Raw genomic sequence first — 23,938 nt, 5'->3', positions numbered from 1 at the left:
GGCGGGAAAAGTTATGCCATATGTTCTAAAAATAGATTATATGTATGTATTCTTCCAATAAAGAAACACTTATTACTCATAAATAAAGCATAATACATTGTATTGTCCGTTAATTATGTTGTTTTCATGACGAAACTAATTGAATAGCACCAAAAATTTGGAAAGTTACATAACTAATATTATTAAAAGCAATAAAAATAGAGGGAAATACCATGTTTGTTTACAAAACTTATTCGCCTCGATTTGAGTTATAATGGGAACTTCGCAATGGCGAGGTTACGTTTTCCTGGTCGTCCTGGCCATCGTTTTGACAGATTGAGTGTTGAGTTCTTTGCCGATGATGTTAAGAATATACAAGATCCATCCCTGGCGTTTCTGCCACAATTTCAAAGCGGGTTACGCTTGTTCCGAAATCTTGTTGGATATTCAGACGAGGTAATGTCGACTTGGAAATTGAGCGCATTCAAAATGGCGGACATCGTCAATCGAATATCACACAATTGACATTCGAACAGCGTTGTTCGTGAAGGTTTCATGCAATTAACGTTAGTTTCTATTTGTTTGTGATTTCAAAATATATTTGATGACGATGTCACCCTTTTACTGACTGATAATTTTGTTATGGACATCAAAATGCAAAAGAGTGAAAATTTGGTTTCATAATTTTTTTAAATAGGCACCCACATGTAAACTTCTTGACTGCATCAACAATGTTTTTTATTTTATGAAAATATTGAGGGTGATACATTGTTAAATTGTCGAGATATATTTGCACACACATACTGCTTTGGAATTTGTGCACTAAGACTGTCTTAAAAATTAACAAAAATAATTACTTGCCAGTTGGCCCAATTAGGAATTGAATTACTATAGAATTTCGATATTGTATTTGCCAAAACAGAGTTTACTTTGGCCTGTTTACTTTCTCATTTTTTTAACCGAAGAATTAACAACAACAATTTAGTTGATTTATTCTCTAGAACAACAGATAACAGAAAAAATATAAGTTTCTGTAAATGTCATTAATTTATATTTTACAGATTAATCAGTACATAACATAAGATCAACTTATTAACATCATATATTTCATCAACAAAATTGGAAGTGTGGTTCATGCTTTGCTCCTTTTATGCTTTTTAATAAAATCTAAATGGCGCCGCAATCAAGCTTTATCTATTAAAGCTAAGTGCATCTGTAAAAAAAACATTTGTCATGAACAGGTGTTTGAAAACCTATCAAATTCAGCATATTGATTATTTTCAGCAGCATATCTACAAATTCAAATGAAATACAAACACTCACAGATTGACAATTTGTTAATAAATTTAACTTGGTATAATCTACCCGCCAGATGGTTGATCAACATTTATTAAAATATGTATTAAATATTCAAATACTCTTAATGTGTTATCAGTACGTCTTTATTTTCCAAGACTGCTTAAAGTTAAACAGACATAATTGCTGACTATTTCTCAAAACAAGTGTAAAGATTACAATACTCATTGCTTGTTCTACTGGTAGACTACAATGATGAATGATTACTTGTAATGAGCTTAACGAATTGCGAAATTCAATTTTGCTCTGGCTTTTGAATGCCAAAGATAGTTTGTCTTAGACTATGAACGGATATAAATAGCAATGATCAAACCACATGGCATTATATATTGCAAACTCAATCCTTGATTGCCAAGTAATTACTTGTAATTTGCCTTTAAATCATAAATGTATCTTTCTCGTATTTAGTTTTGCTGCTTGTAACAATTTCTTAGAATTCTTGCATTCATTTAAAGCGGGTATATATGATTTTGTCAAATATTTATGAATTTATATAAACTGTGTAAAAAACTTATTATATTTATAATTCCATATAAATATTAGTGCTGCAACAATATACCGGTATATCGGTATATATCGCAATACGCAATCCGCATATTGTATTGCGATGCGATTTTCATCATACCGGTACGAAAATTTTACAAAAATTCATTTACATTTCGTCCAGAAAAGCCATCCGAAATAGCGATATCAAGGTAAACAAAGCAAAGCGGTGTAAATAAATTTTTACGTAAAAATAGCATTCTAAAAAGTGTATTATACGGAGTAGCGTTGTTACATGGGAGGATTCGTTGATGCTTTTGAATAGATTATCGTTAAATTAATTGCGCACAACTGTAAATGTTTCGTTCGATTCTGAATTGAGCATTTTTAATTTGTAATCCGAATTTCGGAAACACGCTTCCAAATGTTAATGCTTACGCGACAATACAAAATATTGTGTCAAATAAAAAGTGCTTTATCCTTTGTCTCAATAAAAAGCGCGCAAAAATTATGCAGACATGACATTGTAGAACGTCGCATGGAAAGTATGGGTGTTTTTGTGTTGTATAAAAACGGAAACATCACGTCAGGCGAATTATGTGTGTTCAGTGAAAACAAAAAAGTCCCGGTTGGGCTTTATTTCATCACATCTTTAAATAGTAACAAATGCCATAATGTTTTTGATACTTAAGAAAATTTGCGAATGTTTGTGTTTCCTGTTATTCTTGAGCACATTTATAGTAAATATTTACCAGAATTTGCTTTAAAACTGGAATATACGGGATTTTCGGGTATTTGGCGAGTTATAATTCTGGTACAAGTTAGCAATATATTGCGATATATTGCAATACAAGTTTTTAAACTGACAATATATTGCAATACGGTTTTTGGCGTATTGTTGCAGCACTAATAAATATAAATAAAAGTTAAGAAGAACATGTGTCGAAAAATGCGAAATAAGCCAGATATTTAATTCTGAAATTGAAAACGGCTGTACAGCCGAATTCGCCAGCATGTATACCATACATTTACGATTTGAATCTTAACTTTTAACGGTTTATTTGAATTCCTGCAACGATATCCATTCCTACGACACACGAACACTATCTCCCATCCTAATACAAAGACGAATGCTTCGGTTATTGTAGGAAAATATGTACGTCACTATCGGTTGGGGGCGCTAATTTGTCTTTGCTGCATTTTATGAAATTCGGCTTTAATGTATAATTTTTCTTGTCTATTTTGTGTTATTGTAACATATTTTATCAATATATTACAATTAAACACATATAAAAAATCGTATATACCTGCTTTAAGAATCAGCCATGCTTGGCAGAACTGCTAATTTCAAAGACTGAAAATCATGTAATATTATATTAAATATTTATTATTTTTTATGTAATTATTAATGTCAATAGTAATTTTAATAGCAACATTTTGTGCATGCTGTTTTACCATGATTTTAGCTTTTAAAACACAAATTGTGGAAAGCAGCAATCAATTTTTTTTTAACATTTTTGATGTTTATCAATGCATAATGGTATACATTTCAGGAAGATGAATTCGAGGGATTCACAGAGGAAGAGATTTCAGCGAGCCAGGAAAAATTCAATGCTTATGAAAAGGCTGAAAAGAAAAAAGAAAAGAGAGATAACACAGTTCAGTCTCTTTTACCGCGGGTTGTTCTTGGCAGGGGTAGACCCAAGAATTTTTTAACACCTGTAGTACCTTACAACAAAACAAGCATAATTGAAACTATTCCAAGTCCTTCAGCGAAGCAAAAAGTTCTCAATAAAGAAGTAACAAGCAATAAAATATTAAAACCTAGGAAATTTAAATTGGACTACAAACATGGGTTGTTGCACAAGGATTCTGGACCAAAGAGCAAGAAATCTGAGAAAGACATGGCTAAATTTTTGCTTGAAAAAGCCAGGCAAGCGAACTTGCTCTATGAGCAAGCAAAAGCCAGAAGATTGGCTGCTGCAAAGTTACATGTACAAAAGAAGGAGTTTGTGCTTCCAACACAGAGTTCAAGGTCATCTAGAGTGATAAAACCAAACAAACGATTTTTGGAAGACGATTCAATAGTTCCTTCAATGGTAAAGACAAAGCATACTGTAAGCAACGAAAGTTTACTAAGTCCACCTAGCTCAACAAGCCAAAGTCCAGCTTGTTCATCCAAGGCTAGAACATTCAGTATGAACAGCTCTCAGAATATTCCCAAGCTTTCAAGTCCAAGGGAGTTATTTGCCGAAACTGTTGGACTTTTTGACCAGCCGTTAATAGTTGATGGAAAACGTGACAGAAAGCCAAGTTTAAAGCTACAACTATCAGATGAAGACAGCTCGTTTCTTTCACAAAGCATATCTCCTTTACGAAGCCCATTGGCTGCCCCAAAGTTGGGAACCGGTCTCTTTAAACAATCTCAGTTTCAGAAATCAGACCATCAGCCATTATTCACTAGTAAGAAAGGATCAGCAATTGTGCAAAAGGCTAAGCTCCAGTTGAATCGAGCAGCCCTGAATAAATCAAAGGCAGCGTTGGCACGCTCTTTGAAGGCTGAAATGAAACGGGAAGCAAAGTACATATCTAAGCAGAAGGAACTGCAAGAACCTGCTGTCCAGATTAAAGCACCTCTACCTCTAGGTATAAATAGTTAACAAATAAGGTTTGGCTTTAAATTTAAAAAAGTAAAACTTTCTTTATCATGGGTGTGATATTTACTTCTTTTAGCTGATTTCCTCCCATTTAATGTAAAACTAATTTTACAATTTGTTATTAACTTCGCTTGATCTATATACAAGTAAAAAGTTGTGTTGCACCTTGAAAAGGGGGAAAGGCATGAAATCACTGGTGGTTCTTAAATCACACCCCTTTCTATTTGTTAAACTAAGGATTGATTAGCAAACATAACTTATCTACATTTTCTTCAACAGATTAATGTTATTATGGTTGCTTTACTTTTTTACATAATAATAAGATGGGTAATAAAAAATGTAATGCTTGTATTTGCAGTAAAATGTAATGCTTGTATTTGCAGTAAAATGTAATGCTTGTATTTGCAGTAAATGTAATGCTTGTATTTGCAGTAAAATGTAATGCTTGTATTTGCAGTAAAATGTAATGCTTGTATTTGCAGTAAAATGTAATGCTTGTATTTGCAGTAAAATGTAATGCTTGTATTTGCAGTAAAATGTAATGCTTGTATTTGCAGTAAAATGTAATGCTTGTATTTGCAGTAAAATGTAATGCTTGTATTTGCAGTAAAATGTAATGCTTGTATTTGCAGTAAAATGTAATGCTTGTATTTGCAGTAAAATGTAATGCTTGTATTTGCAGTAAAATGTAATGCTTGTATTTGCAGTAAAATGTAATGCTTGTATTTGCAGTAAAATGTAATGCTTGTATTTGCAGTAAAATGTAATGCTTGTATTTGCAGTAAAATGTAATGCTTGTATTTGCAGTAAAATGTAATGCTTGTATTTGCAGTAAAATGTAATGCTTGTATTTGCAGTAAAATGTAATGCTTGTATTTGCAGTAAAATCAGAGAGGTTGCTTCTACGTAAGAAGCTAATGAAAAAATTCAAGAACAAGTGTTGTGTTTGTGGAAAAGAGCAAGACCTTCTTCTCTGCTTTAACAAGTTAATTGCCTGCAACAACTGCCGCAGATTCTATCTAGATGCCAAAACAAAAGCGGAAGAAAATAATTTTATTAGAAGACCCTGTCAAACTGGAGGTATAATTAAATATTCTGTTGTAGTATTATAGTATTATAGTGATTAGTTAATCAAAGAATAAATACCCTTTTGAAAAAAGTGAAATGAGAATATTTTTATCAGAAAAACAATAGAGGCATACATCTTTGTCAGGCATTTTCCTGACGTATCTACTGGTCCGCTAAACGAACCCATCCCCAAAGCGAAATGGTAAAAAAGATTTAAAAAAAAGAAGTGTCTTAATGATTATTCATCTCCATTTTATTTCAATTGCATCTTACTGGTCTGTTTGTGACCTTATCTTAAATATCAAAACCATTATACTTTATTTAAAAGTATTCCTACGTATTATTGGGCAAATTACACTGAAAATGGGAGTACTTGAGTTAAGGCCTCAGTTAAGACAAGTGTATACATTTACACCATTTCCCATTCAGGCCGATGCAATGTCATGAAGTTTTTTGGTCCATGTCGAGATTGTCGACTCAAGAAGTGCCTCAATACTGGCTTCCCTCTCACCAGAGAGCTGGCTGTGGTGTATGGCTTGAAGTTTACACCAACACATGATGCAGAGCAAAGTGAGTTTTTACATTCCTCAGTTTTAGCCATGATAGTTTTTAATTTGTGCACCTTGTCAAATTTTCATCTATTTTCTAAGATTCATTTAATGTAAGAATATTTTATCCTACCAGTGAACAAAATTAAGTTGATTTGGGCTGCAATTTAAATCACATTATTTGTTAACACAGGGCTTTTTTCCAGCTTTTGGGGAAGATAGCCCATGGCTTTGAAATTGGGAGTTTTATCGGCATTTTCAAGAAATTGGGAAAATAAATTAGGAATTAAAACTGCATGAATGAGTTCATCATCTATAATCACAAACACCACCATGATCAACAGTTTTCCACATAATAAGCTCACACAAAGTCTTAAGTCACATCGAGCACCATTTTATTAGGAGGCGCTTTATCTGCATGTACTATCTTCATCTGAAAAAATAAAAAAACTACTGCTTTCAACATGTTGAATATCAGTCAGCACTTTTGCTTTCGTAAATCAACAATGACAATGAAAAAGAGTAACTTGTTATTAAATTACTTTCATTAACAATGGAAAGAGTTTCAATGGGAAGATTTGTACATCTTGACGATATTTGTTTATTAAATGACGCTTGCTCAAAAAAATCAACAGTTTTCATTTTGCCGCCAGAGTTTTGCTTAGGAATCTTTTTCACATAAAATTTTGAATGCGCAACATCTTTGTCTTCCATTCATCTAAATCACAAAACGCTTGAATTTCATCTCAAATATAATAAGCGCCTGAACAACACAGAGAATATTGTGCACACGAATAATGCCGACGTTATCCAAATCAAGGTATAGTCTTTAACCTGTACGAGACCGGATCAAACTACGCCTTGTTAAAAAGCAAAAAAGCTGATGTCATTAGCATTTTTTCGTCATTGGGCATTTTAAAGCAAATTTTGGGAAAAAAGTATACTTTTTTCGATTGGGAATATAGCCGAATTTCGGCTATAAAATCAGGCCAAAAAAGCCCTGTAACATGGTATTTAATCAAGTCAAATGTATGAGGTATCAAAGCCAGCCAAAAGTAGAGTACGACACTGATTTGTATGCTTAACATTTAAAGGCAGTAGTTTTACACTCTTCCAGTTTTCAAATTAACTCAAGCATGTAAGCCCTCTAAGCCACTGATAAATTTTAACTTGCAGGAAGTTGCTCACAGTTTTTGAATTAGCTTTCTTGCTGCCAAGTAATAGATAAGCATTCAGCTTGATTTGCAAAACGTAAAGAATTATCAACAGCAACTCTCAGCCCTGAATAGTCATGAGGTGCATTACCCCTTTACTGCTTAGATACACATTTGAAGCGTATGTAATCCCTTAGAAAATCTAATCTACTGATCTACTAAATCTACTGATGAGCAGCAAACAGCATAAAACCTGAACAGAGTGCAAGTTACTCGCAGGATGTTCTGGTTTAAGGCGGCTTGCATATAGCGATTTTTACTTTGCTTGTGAGTGGGAAAGGGTTCAGACTTCTTAGTGCTTTTTCAGGGTCCCTAGATGCCGTGTCCACCCAGAGAGCTCGCCAGGCTACCTCAGTCCAGACCACGCCTGCGATGCCCATCTTCCTAAAATCACCTGTCACACCTGGGGAACACTCTAGAAAGGTATGGAATTTTTGTTTAATGGAAAGAGACTACTAAAAAAAGGTCAGTATAGGCAGAAAGTGTCGTCTAAGATCAGCCTGTGTGGACAACACGGGCGTATCCAGCACTATACTTTACCCACATGAGTTAAGCCTGATTGACTAGAGAACGACTTAAAAAAGATACCATGTATTGCTTAACCCATTCCTTGACTGACATGTATCAACTTGTAAAGTGAATGATGTCTAGGTGAACATGTATGGAAGAAAACATGTGTATGTGAATCATAATCATCAATTCATGAATCATAATAATTATGATAATGGTGTATATTTATTGAAGGCTTTGAATTGAATTTATTCAGAACTTCCCTGAAGAAGAAGAGTTGTCTCCTTTGAAGATCAGTGAAGGTTCTGAGAAAAAGCAGAGAAAGAGAAAGGCTTTCAAGGAGCTGCTGAAAACTAAGCAAGAGAAGGAAGATGATGAGGGATCCCAGACACATGGTTTGTAGTATGGCGTATGAAGGAGCCGCGCTCTGTGAAAATAATGTTTGTGCGTCAAGTGTTGTCCCAGATTAGCCTGTGCAGTCTGCACAGGCTAATCAGGGATGACACTTTACACCTTAAGTTGATTTTTCATCAAGAAGAGTCTTTCTTGAAATGAAAACTTCAATACAATCGGAAAGTGTCATCCATGATAAGCCTGTGCAGACTGCACAGGCTAATCTGGGACAACACTTTACGTACATGCATTAAAGCCCCTTTTCACACGTCCCATAGAGAATACTAATTGAGTTTGAATTAAGTTTAGTTTGTTTAGCAAGTCTTGGAGAACCTATACCACAAGCCTTGGCACGGGTTTTTCTTGCCAGGCAAATAAACACATCAGTATTGAACACTTACCTGGTGTTCTCATTATTTAACCATTAGCAATTTTCTGTCTTTGCATTGAAAGTAAACAAAAGAAAATAGTTGAAAACTACACTAAATGCCAAATAACGCCATGAATTTAAACACAATGACGTCACTTAACTGCAAGTGTTTAGTGTTTCTCAACAGTGTTAATAACACAAACTTTTATCGCAAATATGAGTATGGGTTTAGCAACTGTAACATTTTATTTACCTTTCTGTTTTAGTTTTGAAAAGTTTGAGTATGCCATGTTCTCCTCTCCAATAATTAAATTAACTTAGTTAAATCTTTAAGACAATCCTTGATAGTCTTTTTCAGTTAATTAGACACACAATTGAATAGAGTTGATTATGTTATAATTTAATGCAACAAATATTAGTTTCGATGGAATATAAAATGTGTAAGTCTTGTCATGTTATCAAAATAAATCTATGTAAATAGACTCTTCACTCACCGGCCAAGATTTCTCCTCTCCTGTTGCCATGGGAAGTGTGGAGATATCTCCAAAGGGATACAGCTCTGGCCCTAGAATCAAGCATGTATGTCGCAATGCAGCCGTGGCCCTGGGTCGACCCTTGGCGACCTTCCCAGAGAAAACAGAGCTCCGCCTTAGTGCCCTGCCAACCAATGAGAAGGCTCAGCTGCTTCGACAAGAAAGCGAGAATAAATCAGGTGAAATTATGTTACATAGGAAGATAGCTGTCAATTGCTTTTAGCTAAATGGCTTTTTATGAGAGACATACTGTATATGTCTCATAAAAAGTAATTTACCTATACAGTGGAAATGGGATATAACTATCCATCTAACTAAAAGTCAAGAGAGGTAAGGAATTGTTCACAAGCATTGTGTATGAGATGCTGCAATATTACTAATCAGGCATAGTTAAACATCTGTAGCCTGTTTTCGTTGAAACAGGTATCTGCTACATTTATACAGCTGAACTGTTTGTTATTAGTTTATGATAACATCAAAGCAATGGTATTATTTCTCAGACTTGCCATTCTGTGGACAATGTGCCATACTGGTCGTGTACGCAATTTTAACAAAATCTTTTGTTTTAGGCAACTGGTTGAAACTTAACTTCATATACATAATCCTGGGTTCAAAACTCACCTAGCATGAAAATTTCAATAGAATTAGATCACTGTATGTTACTTTTATGAACAGAAATTAATGACATATAAACTATCAATTTTCGTAGGGCAATTGTACCTAAAAAATCGGCCACTTTTCTGTTTAATCCGCAGGAACAATTACAAAGCAATTCTTTAGATAAATGTCCTCATTTTAAGAGTATTAATAAAGGTTTACACAAACAAAATTTTCGACTTGAAACTTAAAATATATGCGACATTATTATACCAGTTACTCCCCCTACCTTTTTTAATAAATATAAACAGGCACTGTTAATGGGGAACTGCAAATTTATAAAAAATATTCCTTTTTAATAGTTTTTATCAATTTTTTCTAACATAGCTAAGAAAGTAAAAACTTTTTGTTTGAAAAGTTGACTTAAGTGTCCAGTTTTAGTAAACGCTTATATTTAATTTTACAACATGTAACCCATGAATATTCTTATCAAGGGAGGTAATTTATATATTAAAAGTTTATATTTAGGTCATGATTTTTATGTTTTAAATGTATGTTTTTATACAATTAATTGAAAATACCTTAATTAAAGTTTATCAGATAGAAATAATAATAATTTTATCAAATATATTTGTTTCTTATATGGATATAATTTTCGCAATAGATGATGACGTCACTTTTCCCATGTGAGAAATATTTCATGTTATGTTTGAGACATTTTAATGCAAACGTTTATAGTGATATTCTTCTTTAATTTGCAAAATATTGAGAGTAGGGTTGGTTTTCAAGTTGATTGTTCTAAATATAATCAAAATTTATGTGTTTAGATCATGAAAATGATGATTAAACACAGGTGGTCGATTTTTTACATACAGGCCGGAATAACGTACACGACCAGTAAGTGTGGAACGAAAATTAATGCTAACTTGTGTCAAGTGTGAAAATATTTTCCATAAGGTGGAAAAAGTAATTGTAGCAAACCTTTTCGTAATAGCGCAACATACTTTTTTATTGATCATTAACACCTTATTTATGATGACAAAAGAAGAACAAAGGACATTTATGAACTTTTAAATCTGCAAATGGATAGACGAACATGTACCATGCAGAGACCCTGACACATTTTTTATTGGGAAAATATTGGCAGTGAGTTATAATAGATTTGTGCAATAGTGGGATGGCATAAAGTGCAGAATATCTGTGATCTCATAGTATGTTCCGCTAAGTGACTTATGTGAAACATAACATTTTGGAATAAGCTCGGCTTCATTGTAAAACAGTTTGAAATGTTCAGAAGATTGACCAGTTTGACACTTTACCCTTGTTTCATCAATTTTAGCTATAGACATGGAAGACGACCGCCCTATGGAAGAGATCATCCAGAAATCCAGCGACAGCGTGGTGGTGGTGAAGAAATCCCCGACGAAACTGAAACTGCAGAAGAAGCTGAGGGGGGCGGGGGGCCTGCACCTGTACAAGAGAAAGATGCGCTGCAAGAACTGCAAGGGCTGCAAGGCGCCCGACTGTGGGGAGTGCAGACATTGCTTGTATGTATTGTAGGATGCCCAATAGACATTTCTTGCACTGCAAAGTACTTAAGTAAGCATTTGCATGCAACAACTCTGTAGCTGAACAGTAGAATCAGCATAGGGTTGCATTTGGTTCAAGGTCGAGGCCACTGTTGCTTAAAGTATATACAAAGTTGGCATTCAATAACTTCAGTTAGGGTGGAGATATTATGCTGAAATTATGAATGTATGTAGTTCACATGCTGATCTATTTAGGGATGGATTTGGGGTTAGTGTGCTGTTACTTGAAATAGAATAAGAGGCTACGCTCAATAAATTAGTTTGGATGGAGTTTTTTTGCTATAATTTTGTTTGTAGATAGCTTACATGCAGACCTAGCATGGAATTCCATTTTGGGCCAGCTGGGTCTAGGTCTGTGTTACATAAAATTAAATGTTTTCAGGGGTGGTATTTCAGAAACATCTTAAGTCATTTCTCAAATAATTTCACTTTAAGTTCAAAATTATAATGTTTTGTATTTCTTTACTGAATAAAGAGACACCAGTTTTTTTGCTATCCTAAAATAACATTGGCATAATGATGTTATTTAAATGTATATCTTGATTATATAAAAAATATAAAAACACTTAAGAACATTTCCCAATTAAAGGATAAGAATAAAATTTAACTTAAGATATTTCTGGAATACCACCCCTGGTCAATAACTTCAGTTTCTTAAAGTTAATTAAGTTCTTATACATTAATTTGCAGTTTTTACATGATAATATTTCTTGTTTTAATTGATTAATTTTAATCTTTTTGTTTACATGCAATATAAACCTACTACAGATTTTTAACTTTAAATATGTCCGTGAGGTCATTATATTAGTTGACTGACAGAAAGGATATGTTATACAATCAAAGCGGAAGAATAGTCAAGCCGGCTGTCTCAGGACGGCCCTTGTTTCAATTGGCCTTTAATGACACTACAACTCCTATCAACTGATTTAAGAAACAATAACTGCCATAGTTTAAGAATAATGTACTTTGCTTTACTTGTCAATTGTAATAACTTTCCTCTAGTAATCCATAGTGGTATTAAAATAAAAATTTTAGTTTTATTTACCTCATATTGTAAAGATTACTTTTACTCAGTGAAATTATGTATTTTAACTTTTAATTTATAATTTACATTGATGTTAACATTATTTATTTGGGACTTTTGATGGATCTTGCAAAATGTAAATATGTTCAAATAAGCTGCTGATTACTTGCAGAGACAAGCCAAAATTTGGTGGCCCAGGAGTCATGAAACAAGCATGTGTGTAAGTAGCTTTGTAGATACTTTTCTAAATTCTCATTTCTTAATTACAGAGACAAGCCAAAATTTGGCGGTCGTGGAATTATGAAGCAGTGTTGTGAGTAAGTAATGTGTGTTGTAAATAACGCAAATTAAACCCGCTTTATGTATTTTGTATTTGTGTGCTTTGTATATCCTGCTTCATAGCTAGTTTTTAGCTCACCTGCGCACAACGTGCTCATGGTGAGCTTTTGTGATCGCTTTTTGTCCGTTGTGCGTCGTCCGTCGTCAACATTTTGCCTTGTGAACACTAGAGGCCACATTTATTGTCTGATCTTCATGAAATTTGGTCAGAACATTTGTCCCATGGATACCTCGACTAAGTTCGAAACTGGGTCATGCTGGGTCAAAAACTAGGTCACTAGATCAAAAAAAAGAAAAACCTTGTGAACACTGTAGAAGTCACATTTGATGCCTAATCTTCATGTAACTTTGTCAAAACGTTTGTCTAAATGATATGTTGGTTAAGTTAAAAAATAGTTCCGGTCCGTTGAAAAACATGGCCACCAGGGGGCGGTTCAGTATTCCTTATATGGCTATAGAGAAACCTTGTGAACACTCTCGAGAAGTCACAATTTTTGCCCAATCATCATGAAACTTGGTCAAAACATTGGTTTCATTGATATCTCGGACGAGTTCGAAAATGGTCCAGATCTGTTAAAGAACATGGCAGCCAGGGGGGGAGGGGGGGGGGGGCGGAGTAGTTTTCCTTATATGGCTAAAGTAAAACCTTGTTAACACTCTAGAGGCCACATTTATTGTCCAATCTTCATTAAATTTGGTCGGAAGATTGGTCTCAATGATATCTTGGATGAGTTCGAAAATAGTTACGTTTGCTTGAAAAACATGGCTGCCAAGGGGCGGGGCATTTTTCCTTATATGGCTATATATGGCTATAGTAAAACCTTGTGAACACTCTAGAGGCCACATTTATTTCCAATCTTCATGAAATTTAGTCAGAAGATTGGTCTCAATGATATCTTGGATGAGTTCGAAAATGGTTACGTTTGCTTGAACAACATGGCTGGCAAGGGGCGGGGCATTTTTCCTTAGATGGCTATAGTAAAATCTTGTTAACACTCTAGAGGCCACATTTATTGTCCAATCTTCATGAAACTCGGTCAGAAGATTCACCCCAACAATATCGTGACCGAGTTCATAAATGATGCTGGTTTGTTGGGCGGGGCATTTTTCCTTATATGGCTATAGTAAAACCTTGTTAACACTCTAAGAGGCCACATTTATTTTCCGATCTTCATGAAACTTGGTGAGAAGATTTGTCCTAATGATATCTTGGATGAGTTCGAAAATGGTTTCAGTTGCTTAAAAAACATGGCCACCAGGGGGCTGGGCATTTTTCCTAATATGGCTATATATCATGCTTTAGTAAAACCTTGTTAACACTCTAGAGGCCACATTTATTGTCCGATCATCATGAAGCTTGGTCAGATGATTTGTCCCAATGATATCTTGGATGAGTTCGAAAATGGTTCCGGTTGGTGGAAAAACATGGCTGCCAAGGGGGCGTGGCATTTTTCCTTATATAGCTATAGTTAAACCTTGTTAACACTCTAGAAGCCATATTTATTGTACGATCATCATGAAACTTTGTCAGAAGATTTGTCCTAATGATATTTTGGACAAGTTCGAAAGTGGTTCCAGTTGCTTGAAAAACATGGCCACCAGTGGGCGGGGCATTTTTCTTTATATGGACTTATGAATCTTCATGAAACTTTGTCAGTATATTTTTTTAAATGATATCTTGGATGTGTATGAAAATGGTTCTGGTCTGTTGAAAATCGTGGCTGCCAGGATGTTCACTAGTCATGAAAGTTGGTAAGAACATATTGTTCAAATTACATCGTGGGCTGCACAGAACAGGTACATTGTGGGCTGCACAGAACAGGTCAGTTCCTTTGAATCTCAGGTGAGCGACTTTGGGCCTGTCAGGCCCTCTTGTTTATTGTAATATGTCTGTTGTTATCAGCATTTTTTTTCCTTCTTTACTGATTACCAATTAGGGAAAAACTACAAATTTCCCAATTGCTGTAAAAAAAAATCCCAATTGCAGGTTTAATTTTTTAAAATATAAAATCCAACATTTTGTCTGTTTCCCTATGCGCCTCTATGGCTTGAACCTAGGTAAATATAATATTGACAACTTAACTACACTAAGTTCTCAAATTTGAAAGTATTTGGAAGCAAAAAACACCAATTTCCCAATAAGAAGACTTCATGACGCGATTTTTTCCAATTGTTGGGGTTTTCTCGCACAATTTTTCCAATGGGGCTGGTACCTGTACTTTTCCTAATTGGGCAAAAAAAAATTGCTGGTTATAGAATAAAACATTTTAAGTACAACAAAAATGTGCCGTTGTGCCTTTAGCTGGAGGAAAAAGTTTAAAGAAAAACAGAAAAATTCTGTTGCAATATTTGTATTGCTTTTTCAAAGCATACTGTAGTACTGTTAATGTTAAAGTACATTTTAGTTTACATACCAAATTTATAAATGACAACAAAATTATAAATGACAACAAAATTATAAATGACGTAATCCAGATAACAATTTTATACGAGAAAATAATGCAATAATTAGTTGTACAAATGTGTTTGAGTTATTCTAATTAAACTTCTAATGTTTCAATGAATCTTCGTATTTAGCCAAATGCTTATTTTGTAATGTTTTTCTAAACTTTTCCTTTAGAACCTTTTTGATACCTGAAATGAACTTTCTTACTGTCATGGTTATGTTAACACTGTTGTTATATCTTTGTTTTCATTTTCTGTTCCAGTGAAGTTGAGTTAATGTATTAGTAATGTAAAAGTTTAGACTGAAATACAAAAAATTAAAAAAAAAAAATCTTAGATCAAGGAATTAACAGTTCATATGGTGTCAGTATTTAGTCATAAGAAAGTGGCACAACTTTGTATGTCTATATGTGCATTAAAATTTATGTTCAGACAGACAGTAATATAAGTGAGAAGAAATAAGTTTCTTTGCACATATGCATTTTTATGCCCCCGGTAGGGTGGCATATAGCAGTTGAACTGTCCGTCAGTCAGTATGTCAGTCCGTCTGTCCGTCCGAAAAAAAACTTTAACGTTGGCCATAACTTTTACAATATTGAGGCCACGACTTTTTTTTTTATTGGTTTACAAAAATTATTTTGAAAATGGTCCATCGGGCGGTCGAAAAAAAAAAAAAAAAAAAAACATCATTGGAAAAAAAAGTTAATACTAATAACATCAGAACAAAGACAACATATCTTTTATAACCTTAACACAGAGACAAAAAATCAAATTATGCAATGAAACACATCTATATCTTCAAATGAAATGAGTCCTAACAGCACCTTATGTAACATCAGGCAATTTTAAACACTCCATTACATGACATGCGTTCTTCTCCCATTAAAACGAAAAACTGCGCTTCATTTCCATAATTGGATGCGCACCATTACGCAATGCGATGCCCGTTGCATAAATCTTATATAAGATAAACTACTCATACACAAATTACCCGGTATGTGTTTGCTCTTACTCGACTTATGAGATCGTACATGAAAAAAAAATCGAGGTAGATCGATCCATGCGTCGTCGCGGAAATGTTTGTCAAAGTTGTTGTTGTCATGAAAACTCGTTGATTTACAACGCAAAACGTCTTATTTGAACTGACGCGAATTAATTTAATCATATTTGTCAACTTCGCTTTTGCTTTATTTTGATAGTTTAATCCAAAGTTTAATGTTAACAAGTGTTTTTTTTACTGGAATTGTAAACAAGGAGTCAGTTAAAGTCTTCCGAAAATGTGCAGTCTGTGTGAATTGACAGTTTGATGTCATCAAAGGAAAGCCGCTTTCTGTCGGAAGCAATAAAGCGACAAATTTCGCGCCGAAAAAATTGGCTTCCTTTGTCTAGCAATCAACATGCCGAACCAATCGTGTGTTTGTTTCTCAATTGCAATCCTCCAATTTAATAAAAGCACGTGCATAGCTCCGCCTTCGAATCTTTTGCAGAGAACGGAGGCGGAGTTTAACGGTTAATTGATCTAGTGTTTTACACAAGTTGAGTTCCGATTTGCCGAAATTACTCGGCCCTAAGCATTGAAACGACAAATACATTTATCAATGATTTTCCGAGATATACCGATTTGTTCCGATTTCCAAACTTTCTGTACAGTTTCTATAAACTATGGCGGACGTGTTTACAAAATTCCTAAACACATATATCGTAAATAATGGCAGTGTTTTATTGGATTATTTATACTTATTATCAAATACTATCGGGTTTGTTTAATATAATTAACATGTTAAACAATATAGTTGCGTCACAGACACGGAAATAAATTTAGATGGGGTCGACATTTGACTGACGCTGATTTTCTGTAATTTTTACACGAAATAAATTTTGAGAAGTGCCCATAAAAGGACTGGTACATAATGTGCCACATTGAAAAATATCCCGATCTCTGCAATATATGTGAACCAATCGTTGATTGTACTTACTTGATTTTATTCGCAATCGTACTCAAACCGGATTGTTTTTTTCTCGTTTCGCTCGTTTTGCAGTGCGGTCGGGAATAAAATATTTTTAAAAAAGACGATTTTCCGATTTTATATTTTCCCATTTTCCAAAAATTAGGGTCGGCGGTTTTGTAAACCAAGAAATATAAAAGTCGTGGCCTGAAGATAGCAACTTGATATTTGGCATGCACGTGTATCTCATGAAGCTGCACATTTTGAGTGGGGGAAGTTCAAGGTCAAGGTCATCCTTCAAGGTCAAAGGTAAAAAATACATTTTTATTTCAAAGCGGCGCAGTAGGGGGCATTGTGTTTCTGACGAACACATCTCTTGTTATGTGGATATTTTGATCTTCATTGAAGTATATAAAACAGTTTTGTATCTCATGTATCTTTTGTTTGCTTTTTAGTTCCATAAATGGGTAATGTGTTTAAATATTTTAATTCTTTTTAGTTGCATTTAAGTACAGTTTTGTTTTATAAAGCCATACATGTTTTTTATGCTTCCTGGAGGGGGGGGGGCAAATAATGTCTGTCAGTGCAAATTCTAATTTTAAACGAATTGAGTTGGGGTTGGTCTGAAACGAATTTCACAGTTTATTGTTTCTGTCCTACTTGATGTCCGCCAGTTCTTTGAGCCGTTCTTGCGTCACACTTCATCTCAAGCACTAATGATTCAAATTTGTAAACACATATGCAGTGTGGGCTGGACAAGCTTGTATTGTTATATCATTCCGTTCCAATGTCAGGTCAATGTCATTGTTCTGGTGGGGCAAACATTTGAAGAGTTATAAGTTCAATTTGTTGCCATAAGCTCAATTAACCTTTATATTGATAAAGGGCATCAATTGGGAGTATCTCTCAGATTCACTGATATTCTTGTGTTCAGTTTGTTTCTGTATTTATTTCCATTTTCATAAAATAATTATTTTGTGCCATTTAGCAATCCTGAATTGACTAAACAGGCTCTAAACATAACATTACCATAGATTGTTGTTTTTTGGCACAATTCAGTAAGGACAATTAACATTTATTCAGCTAGATTGTTAATGATTAATTTTTTCCACAATTACTATGCAGCAAGTTTTCTCATATAAATGGCTAATTCTTTAACAAAAAGTAAAAAAAAAATGAAATGGATAATGCATGAAAAAATACAAATAAATACTGGTGCATTTTTCCCAGAAATCGAAAGTGTCTGCATCCTGTCATGAAACGGTCGGCGACAGAAGCATTTATCGAACCCAAAGTTCCAATAAGAGACAAGATCCCACGCTCCTTCACTAGATCTGTGAACACTACTGATATAACCCCAACAGAGGTGGAGTCACCGTCTGACCTTGACCTTGAACATGCAGAGGAAAGCGACCTCGACCCAATTATTCCTGGCGTTGAAGATAAGCAATCGTTAAAAAATGTTCAAGGACTTGGGGAACAGACTGGTATGCTCATAACTGAGCAAGATTTGACTTCAAACAACAGTAATAACAGTGCCAGTGACACTGTGATCAGTAAAGACCATAGTGGCAGTAGAAGGGTTGAAAGGGCAATGGTCAGGGATTTTATGAGATCAGCAGGTCCAGGAAGCGAGGTTCGAAGGTTGACCTTTGAAAAGGAAGGGATGGATTTTCAACTTGAAAAGCTTCCCACAAGAAGGCCTGGCAAGTTGCCAACAAAACTGGCAAAGAACCTGGAGCTGAATCAGAAGTACACAAGGAAAGAACCACCGGTGAGACAAATACTTCAATTGGATAAGATGTATAATGTTTGATAGTCTTTAACCATAGTTAATATTAACAGATACATGTATTCATTACAAAGGAACCTGGTTCTCTATTTAATTTTTTGACATATTTAGAAAGCATGTTATTTTATTAACATATGAACTTTGTATTATTATTTATGCCCCCAGAACATAGGGTCTGGGGGCATATTAAAATCGCACCATCCGTTAGTTAGTCAGTCCGTCCGGATTAGTTTCCGCTCAATAAGCCAAGCAATCATCATCACATCTTCACCAAACTTCATCAAAATTTGTTAGGCAATAACATCTAGGTCAAGTTCGATAATCGGCCAAATTGACCCACACACAACTGGGTTACGGCCCTTGATTCATCGTAAAATTGTTTTTTTCTCATTTCCGCTCAATAACTCGAGCAATTGTCATCAGATCTTCACCAAACTTCATGAAAATGTGTTAGGCAATAACATCTAGGTCAAGTAAGATAATGGGACAAATTGACCCTGACACTCCTGAGTTACGGCCCTTGAATCATCGAATAATTGCGTTTTTCTCGTTTCCGCTCAATAACTCGAGCAAATGTCATAGGATTTTCGCCATACTTCATGATAATGTGTAAGGCCTTTGTTATTAAATAAGCCTCATAATAGCAAAAATGGTCTTAATACATGTTCGCAAAGTGTTGTCCCAGATTCGCCTGTGCAATCTGCACAGGCTTATCAGGGACGACACTTTCCGCGTTAATGGAGTTATTTGTTGAAAGGAGGTCTTTTCGAAATTAAAATCAAGTCTGGGCAGAAAGTGTTGTCTCTGATTAGCCTGTGCAGTCTGCACAGGCTAATCTCTCACAACACTTTGCACACATGCATCAAGCCAAGTTTTCCCAGAACAAGGCTTGAGTGTGTTGCAACTGTTTCGCTGTGTACAGAACGATGGTCAGTGCTACCCTGTCAGTCTACAGTCTATCAACCCGGCCTCCCGGCAGTGGGGAAGCCTCCTCTCACAGCCCAAGTACTTCCCCATCAAGGTGGACTTCAAGGTAAGGTCAAGCAGAATTATCTGTGTTGGGTGTGAAACTGGTGTATATGTATTAGAGTTCTATAACACAATCATTCTAGAGTTTTATCCTGCTGATTATTGGTATTATCCACAGAAAAATACCATGCTAGTTTATTAACGTTAGTTTATTGGTCTTTGTCAAAAAAAAAATGCTCGCAACTTTTCATTAGCTGTGAAAAATTTGTCTAACCGTTGAAAATACCTCACCAGGACTTTGAATGCAAAATGCATTTTTAGCTAGCAGCCTTTCACATGAAATGATTTACACTAAATTGTGTATATTTATTTGTAAGTTATTTTTAGCTCAGCTGTTTACGGAGAAAACCCGAGGTATTGCCATAGCCAGCTCGTCGTGTTGTCTGCAAGCGTCTTGCTAAAACCTTGACATTTTGCTCTAAAATCAAAGTGCTTCCACCTACATTTTTTAAACTTCATATGTAGATGCACCTTGATGAGTTCTACATGCCACACCCATTTTTGGTCACTAGGTCAAAGGTCAAGGTCACTGTGACCTCAAAAAAAAAATTCAAGCTTTCATTTATTCAAAACTGCACCCGCAGCTGAGCGTTGGCACCCGTTATGTGGTGCTCTTGTTATATAAAATACTTAACCTCTTTTCCCCTTACTTTTTTAATAAGTACTTCTAAAGCAATCTTGATGGAATGAAATTGCACTAAGATGTCCCCAGATTGTTCTCGTTTGCTATTGCAGAGGGGCTGTGATGTGAATTCTGCTTGGCGCTATGGCCTGGCCCTCACCATGTCCACCGCCATGAGTGTACGGGCCCTGTGCTTCCTGTGTGGGAGCTCTGGCAAACATGAGGTAGCTATACAAGGTCACAGGTGAACATGAGGTAGCTATACTAGATCACAGGTGAACACGAGGTAGCTATACTAGGTCACAGGTGAACACGAGGGAGCTATACTAGGTCACAGGTGAACACGAGGTAGCTATACTAGGTCACAGGTGAACACGAGGTAGCTATACTAGGTCAAAGGTGGACATGTGGTAGCTATACTAGGTCACAGGTGAACATGAGGTAGCTATACTAGGTCACAGGTGAACACAAGGTAGCTATACTAGGTCACAGGTTAACACAAGGTAGCTATACTAGGTCACAGGTGAACACGAGGTAGCTACACTAGGTCACAGGTGAACACAAGGTAGCTATACTAGGTCACAGGTGAACATGAGGTAGCTACACTAGGTTACAGGTGAACACGAGGTAGCTATACTAGGTCACAGGTGAACATGAGGTAGCTATACAAGGGAACAAGTGAAGACGAGGTAGCTATACTAGGTCACAGGTGAACATGAGGTAGCTATACTAGGTCACAGGTGAACATGAGGTAGCTATACTAGGTCACAGGTGAATGTGAGGTAGCTATACTACTAGGTCACAGGTGAACATGAGGTAGCTATACTAGGTCAAAGGTGGATAGTGGTAGCTATACTAGGTTACAGTGAACATGAGGTAGCTATACTAGGTCATAGGTGAACATAAGGTAGCTATACTAGGTTAAAGTGAACATGAGGTAGCTGTACTAGGTCACAGCTGAACACAGTGGCAGCTATACTAGGTCAAAGGTGAAGATTAGGTAGCTATACTATTATATAGGTGAACATGAGGTAGCTATACTAGGTCACAGGTGAACATGAGGTAGCTATACTAGGTCACAGGTGAACATGAGGTAGCTATACTAGGTCACAGGTGAACACGAGGTAGCTATACTAGGTCATAGGTGAACACGAGGTAGCTATACTTGGTCACAGGTGAACATTAGGTAGCTATTCTAGGTCACAGGTGAACGTGAGGTAGCTATACTACTAGGTCACAGGTGAACATGAGGTAGCTATACTAGGTCAAAGGTGGACATGTGGTAGCTATACTAGGTCATAGGTGAACATAAGGTAGCTATACTAGGTAACAGTGAACATGAGGTAGCTATACTAGGTCACAGGTGAACACGAGGTAGCTAAACTAGGTCACAGGTGAACATGTGGTAGCTATACTAGGTCAAAGGTGGACATGTGGTAGCTATACTAGGTCATAGGTGAACATAAGGTAGCTATACTAGGTAACAGTGAACATGAGGTAGCTATACTAGGTCACAGGTGAACATGAGGTAGCTATACTAGGTCACAGTGAACACGAGGTAGCTATACTAGGTCATAGGTGAACACGAGGTAGCTATACTAGGTCACAGGTGAACACGAGGTAGCTATACTAGGTCACAGGTGAACACAAAGTAGCTATACTAGGTCACAGGTGAACAAGAGGTAGCTATACTAGGTCACAGGTGAACTTCAGGTAGCTATACTACTAGGTCACAGGTGAACATGAGGTAGCTATACTAGGTCAAAGGTGGACATGTGGAAGCTATGCTAGGTCATTTGTGAACATAAGGTAGCTATACTAGGTTACAGTGAACATGAGGTAGCTATACTAGGTCACAGGTGAACATGAGGTAGCTATACTAGGTCAGAGGTGAACATGAGGTAGCTAACTAGGTCACAGGTGAACATGTGGTAGCTATACTAGGTTACAGTGAACATGAGGTAGCTATACTAGGTCACAGGTGAACATGAGGTTGCTATACTAGGTCACAGCTAAACATGAGGCAGCTATACTATGCCATAGGTGAACACGAGGTAGCTATACTAGGTCACAGGTGAACATGAGGTAGCTATACTAGGTCACAAGTGAACATGTGGTAGCTATACTAGGTTACAGTGAACATGAGGTAGCTATACTAGGTCACAGGTGAACATGAGGTAGCTATACTAGGTCACAGGTGAACATGTGATAGCTATACTAGGGTACAGTGAACATGAGGTTGCTATACTAGGTCACAGGTGAACATGATGTTGCTATACTAGGTCACAGGTGAACATGAGGCAGCTACACAAGGTCAAAGGTGAAGATTAGGTTGCTATGCTAGATCATAGGTGAACATGAGGTAGCTATACTAGGTCACAGGTGAACATGAGGTAGCTATACTAGGTCACAGGTTAACATGTGGTAGCTATACTAGGTCACAGGTGAACGTCAGGTAGCTATACAAGGTCATAGGTGAACATGAGGTAGCTATACTAGGTCATAGGTGAACATGAAGCAGCTATACTAGGTCACAGGTGAACATGTGGTACCTATACTAGGTCACAGATGAAGATTAGGTAGCTATACTAGGTCATAGGTGATCATGAGGTAGCTATACTAGGTTACAGTGAACATGATGTAGCTATACTAGGTCACAGGTGAAGATTAGGTAGCTATACTAGGTCATAGGTGAACGTGAGATAGCTATACTAGGTTACAGTGAACATGAGGTAGCTATACTAAGTCACAGGTGAACATTAGTTAGCTATACTAGGTTACAGTGAACATGAGGTAGCTATACTAGGTCACAGGTGAACATGAGTTAGCTATACTAGGTCACAGGTGAACGTGAGGTAGCTATACTACTAGGTCACAGGTGAACATGAGGTAGCTATACGAGGTCAAAGGTGGACATGAGGTAGCTATACTAGGTCAAAGATGAACATGAGGTAGCTTTTCTAGGTTACAGTGAACATGAGGTAGCTATACTAGGTCACAGGTGAACATGAGGTAGCTATACTAGGTCACAGGTGAATGTGAGGTAGCTATACTACTAGGTCACAGGTGAACATGAGGTAGCTATACTAGGTCAAAGGTGGATAGTGGTAGCTATACTAGGTTACAGTGAACATGAGGTAGCTATACTAGGTCATAGGTGAACATAAGGTAGCTATTCTAGGTTACAGGGCACATGAGGTAGCTATACTAGGTCACAGGTGAACACAGTGGCAGCTATACTAGGTCAAAGGTGAAGATTAGGTAGCTATACTATTATATAGGTGAACATGAGGTAGCTATACTAGGTCACAGGTGAACGTGAGGTAGCTATACTAGGTCACAGGTGAACATGAGGTAGCTATACTAGGTCACAGGTGAACACGAGGTAGCTCTACTAGGTCATAGGTGAACACGAGGTAGCTATACTAGGTCACAGGTGAACAT

At 36.2% G+C, this 23,938-nt stretch overlaps 1 protein-coding gene across 1 annotated transcript in view; it reads left to right on the top strand.

Annotated features, from left to right (window-relative positions):
• The first annotated feature begins 252 nt into the window (after positions 1-252).
• LOC127863382 (uncharacterized) overlaps positions 253-23,938 on the top strand; it is a 70,007-nt gene continuing 46,321 nt past the window's right edge. The window contains exons 1-13 of the mRNA XM_052402893.1: positions 253-435; positions 3,372-4,464; positions 5,358-5,555; positions 5,973-6,113; positions 7,613-7,728; positions 8,072-8,210; positions 9,060-9,290; positions 11,048-11,255; positions 12,494-12,541; positions 12,591-12,638; positions 18,282-18,825; positions 19,766-19,876; positions 20,608-20,718. Of these exons, the coding sequence (XP_052258853.1) occupies positions 268-435; positions 3,372-4,464; positions 5,358-5,555; positions 5,973-6,113; positions 7,613-7,728; positions 8,072-8,210; positions 9,060-9,290; positions 11,048-11,255; positions 12,494-12,541; positions 12,591-12,638; positions 18,282-18,825; positions 19,766-19,876; positions 20,608-20,718 (3,156 nt within the window). The 5' untranslated portion in view covers positions 253-267. The remainder of the gene's footprint in view (positions 436-3,371; positions 4,465-5,357; positions 5,556-5,972; positions 6,114-7,612; positions 7,729-8,071; positions 8,211-9,059; positions 9,291-11,047; positions 11,256-12,493; positions 12,542-12,590; positions 12,639-18,281; positions 18,826-19,765; positions 19,877-20,607; positions 20,719-23,938) is intronic.

Source organism: Dreissena polymorpha, unplaced genomic scaffold (assembly GCF_020536995.1).
Source record: "Dreissena polymorpha isolate Duluth1 unplaced genomic scaffold, UMN_Dpol_1.0 chrUn006, whole genome shotgun sequence".
Lineage (NCBI taxonomy): Eukaryota > Metazoa > Mollusca > Bivalvia > Myida > Dreissenidae > Dreissena > Dreissena polymorpha.
The sequence above is the reverse complement of the archived record's forward strand: the minus strand, read 5'-3'. Positions and strand labels throughout refer to the sequence as shown.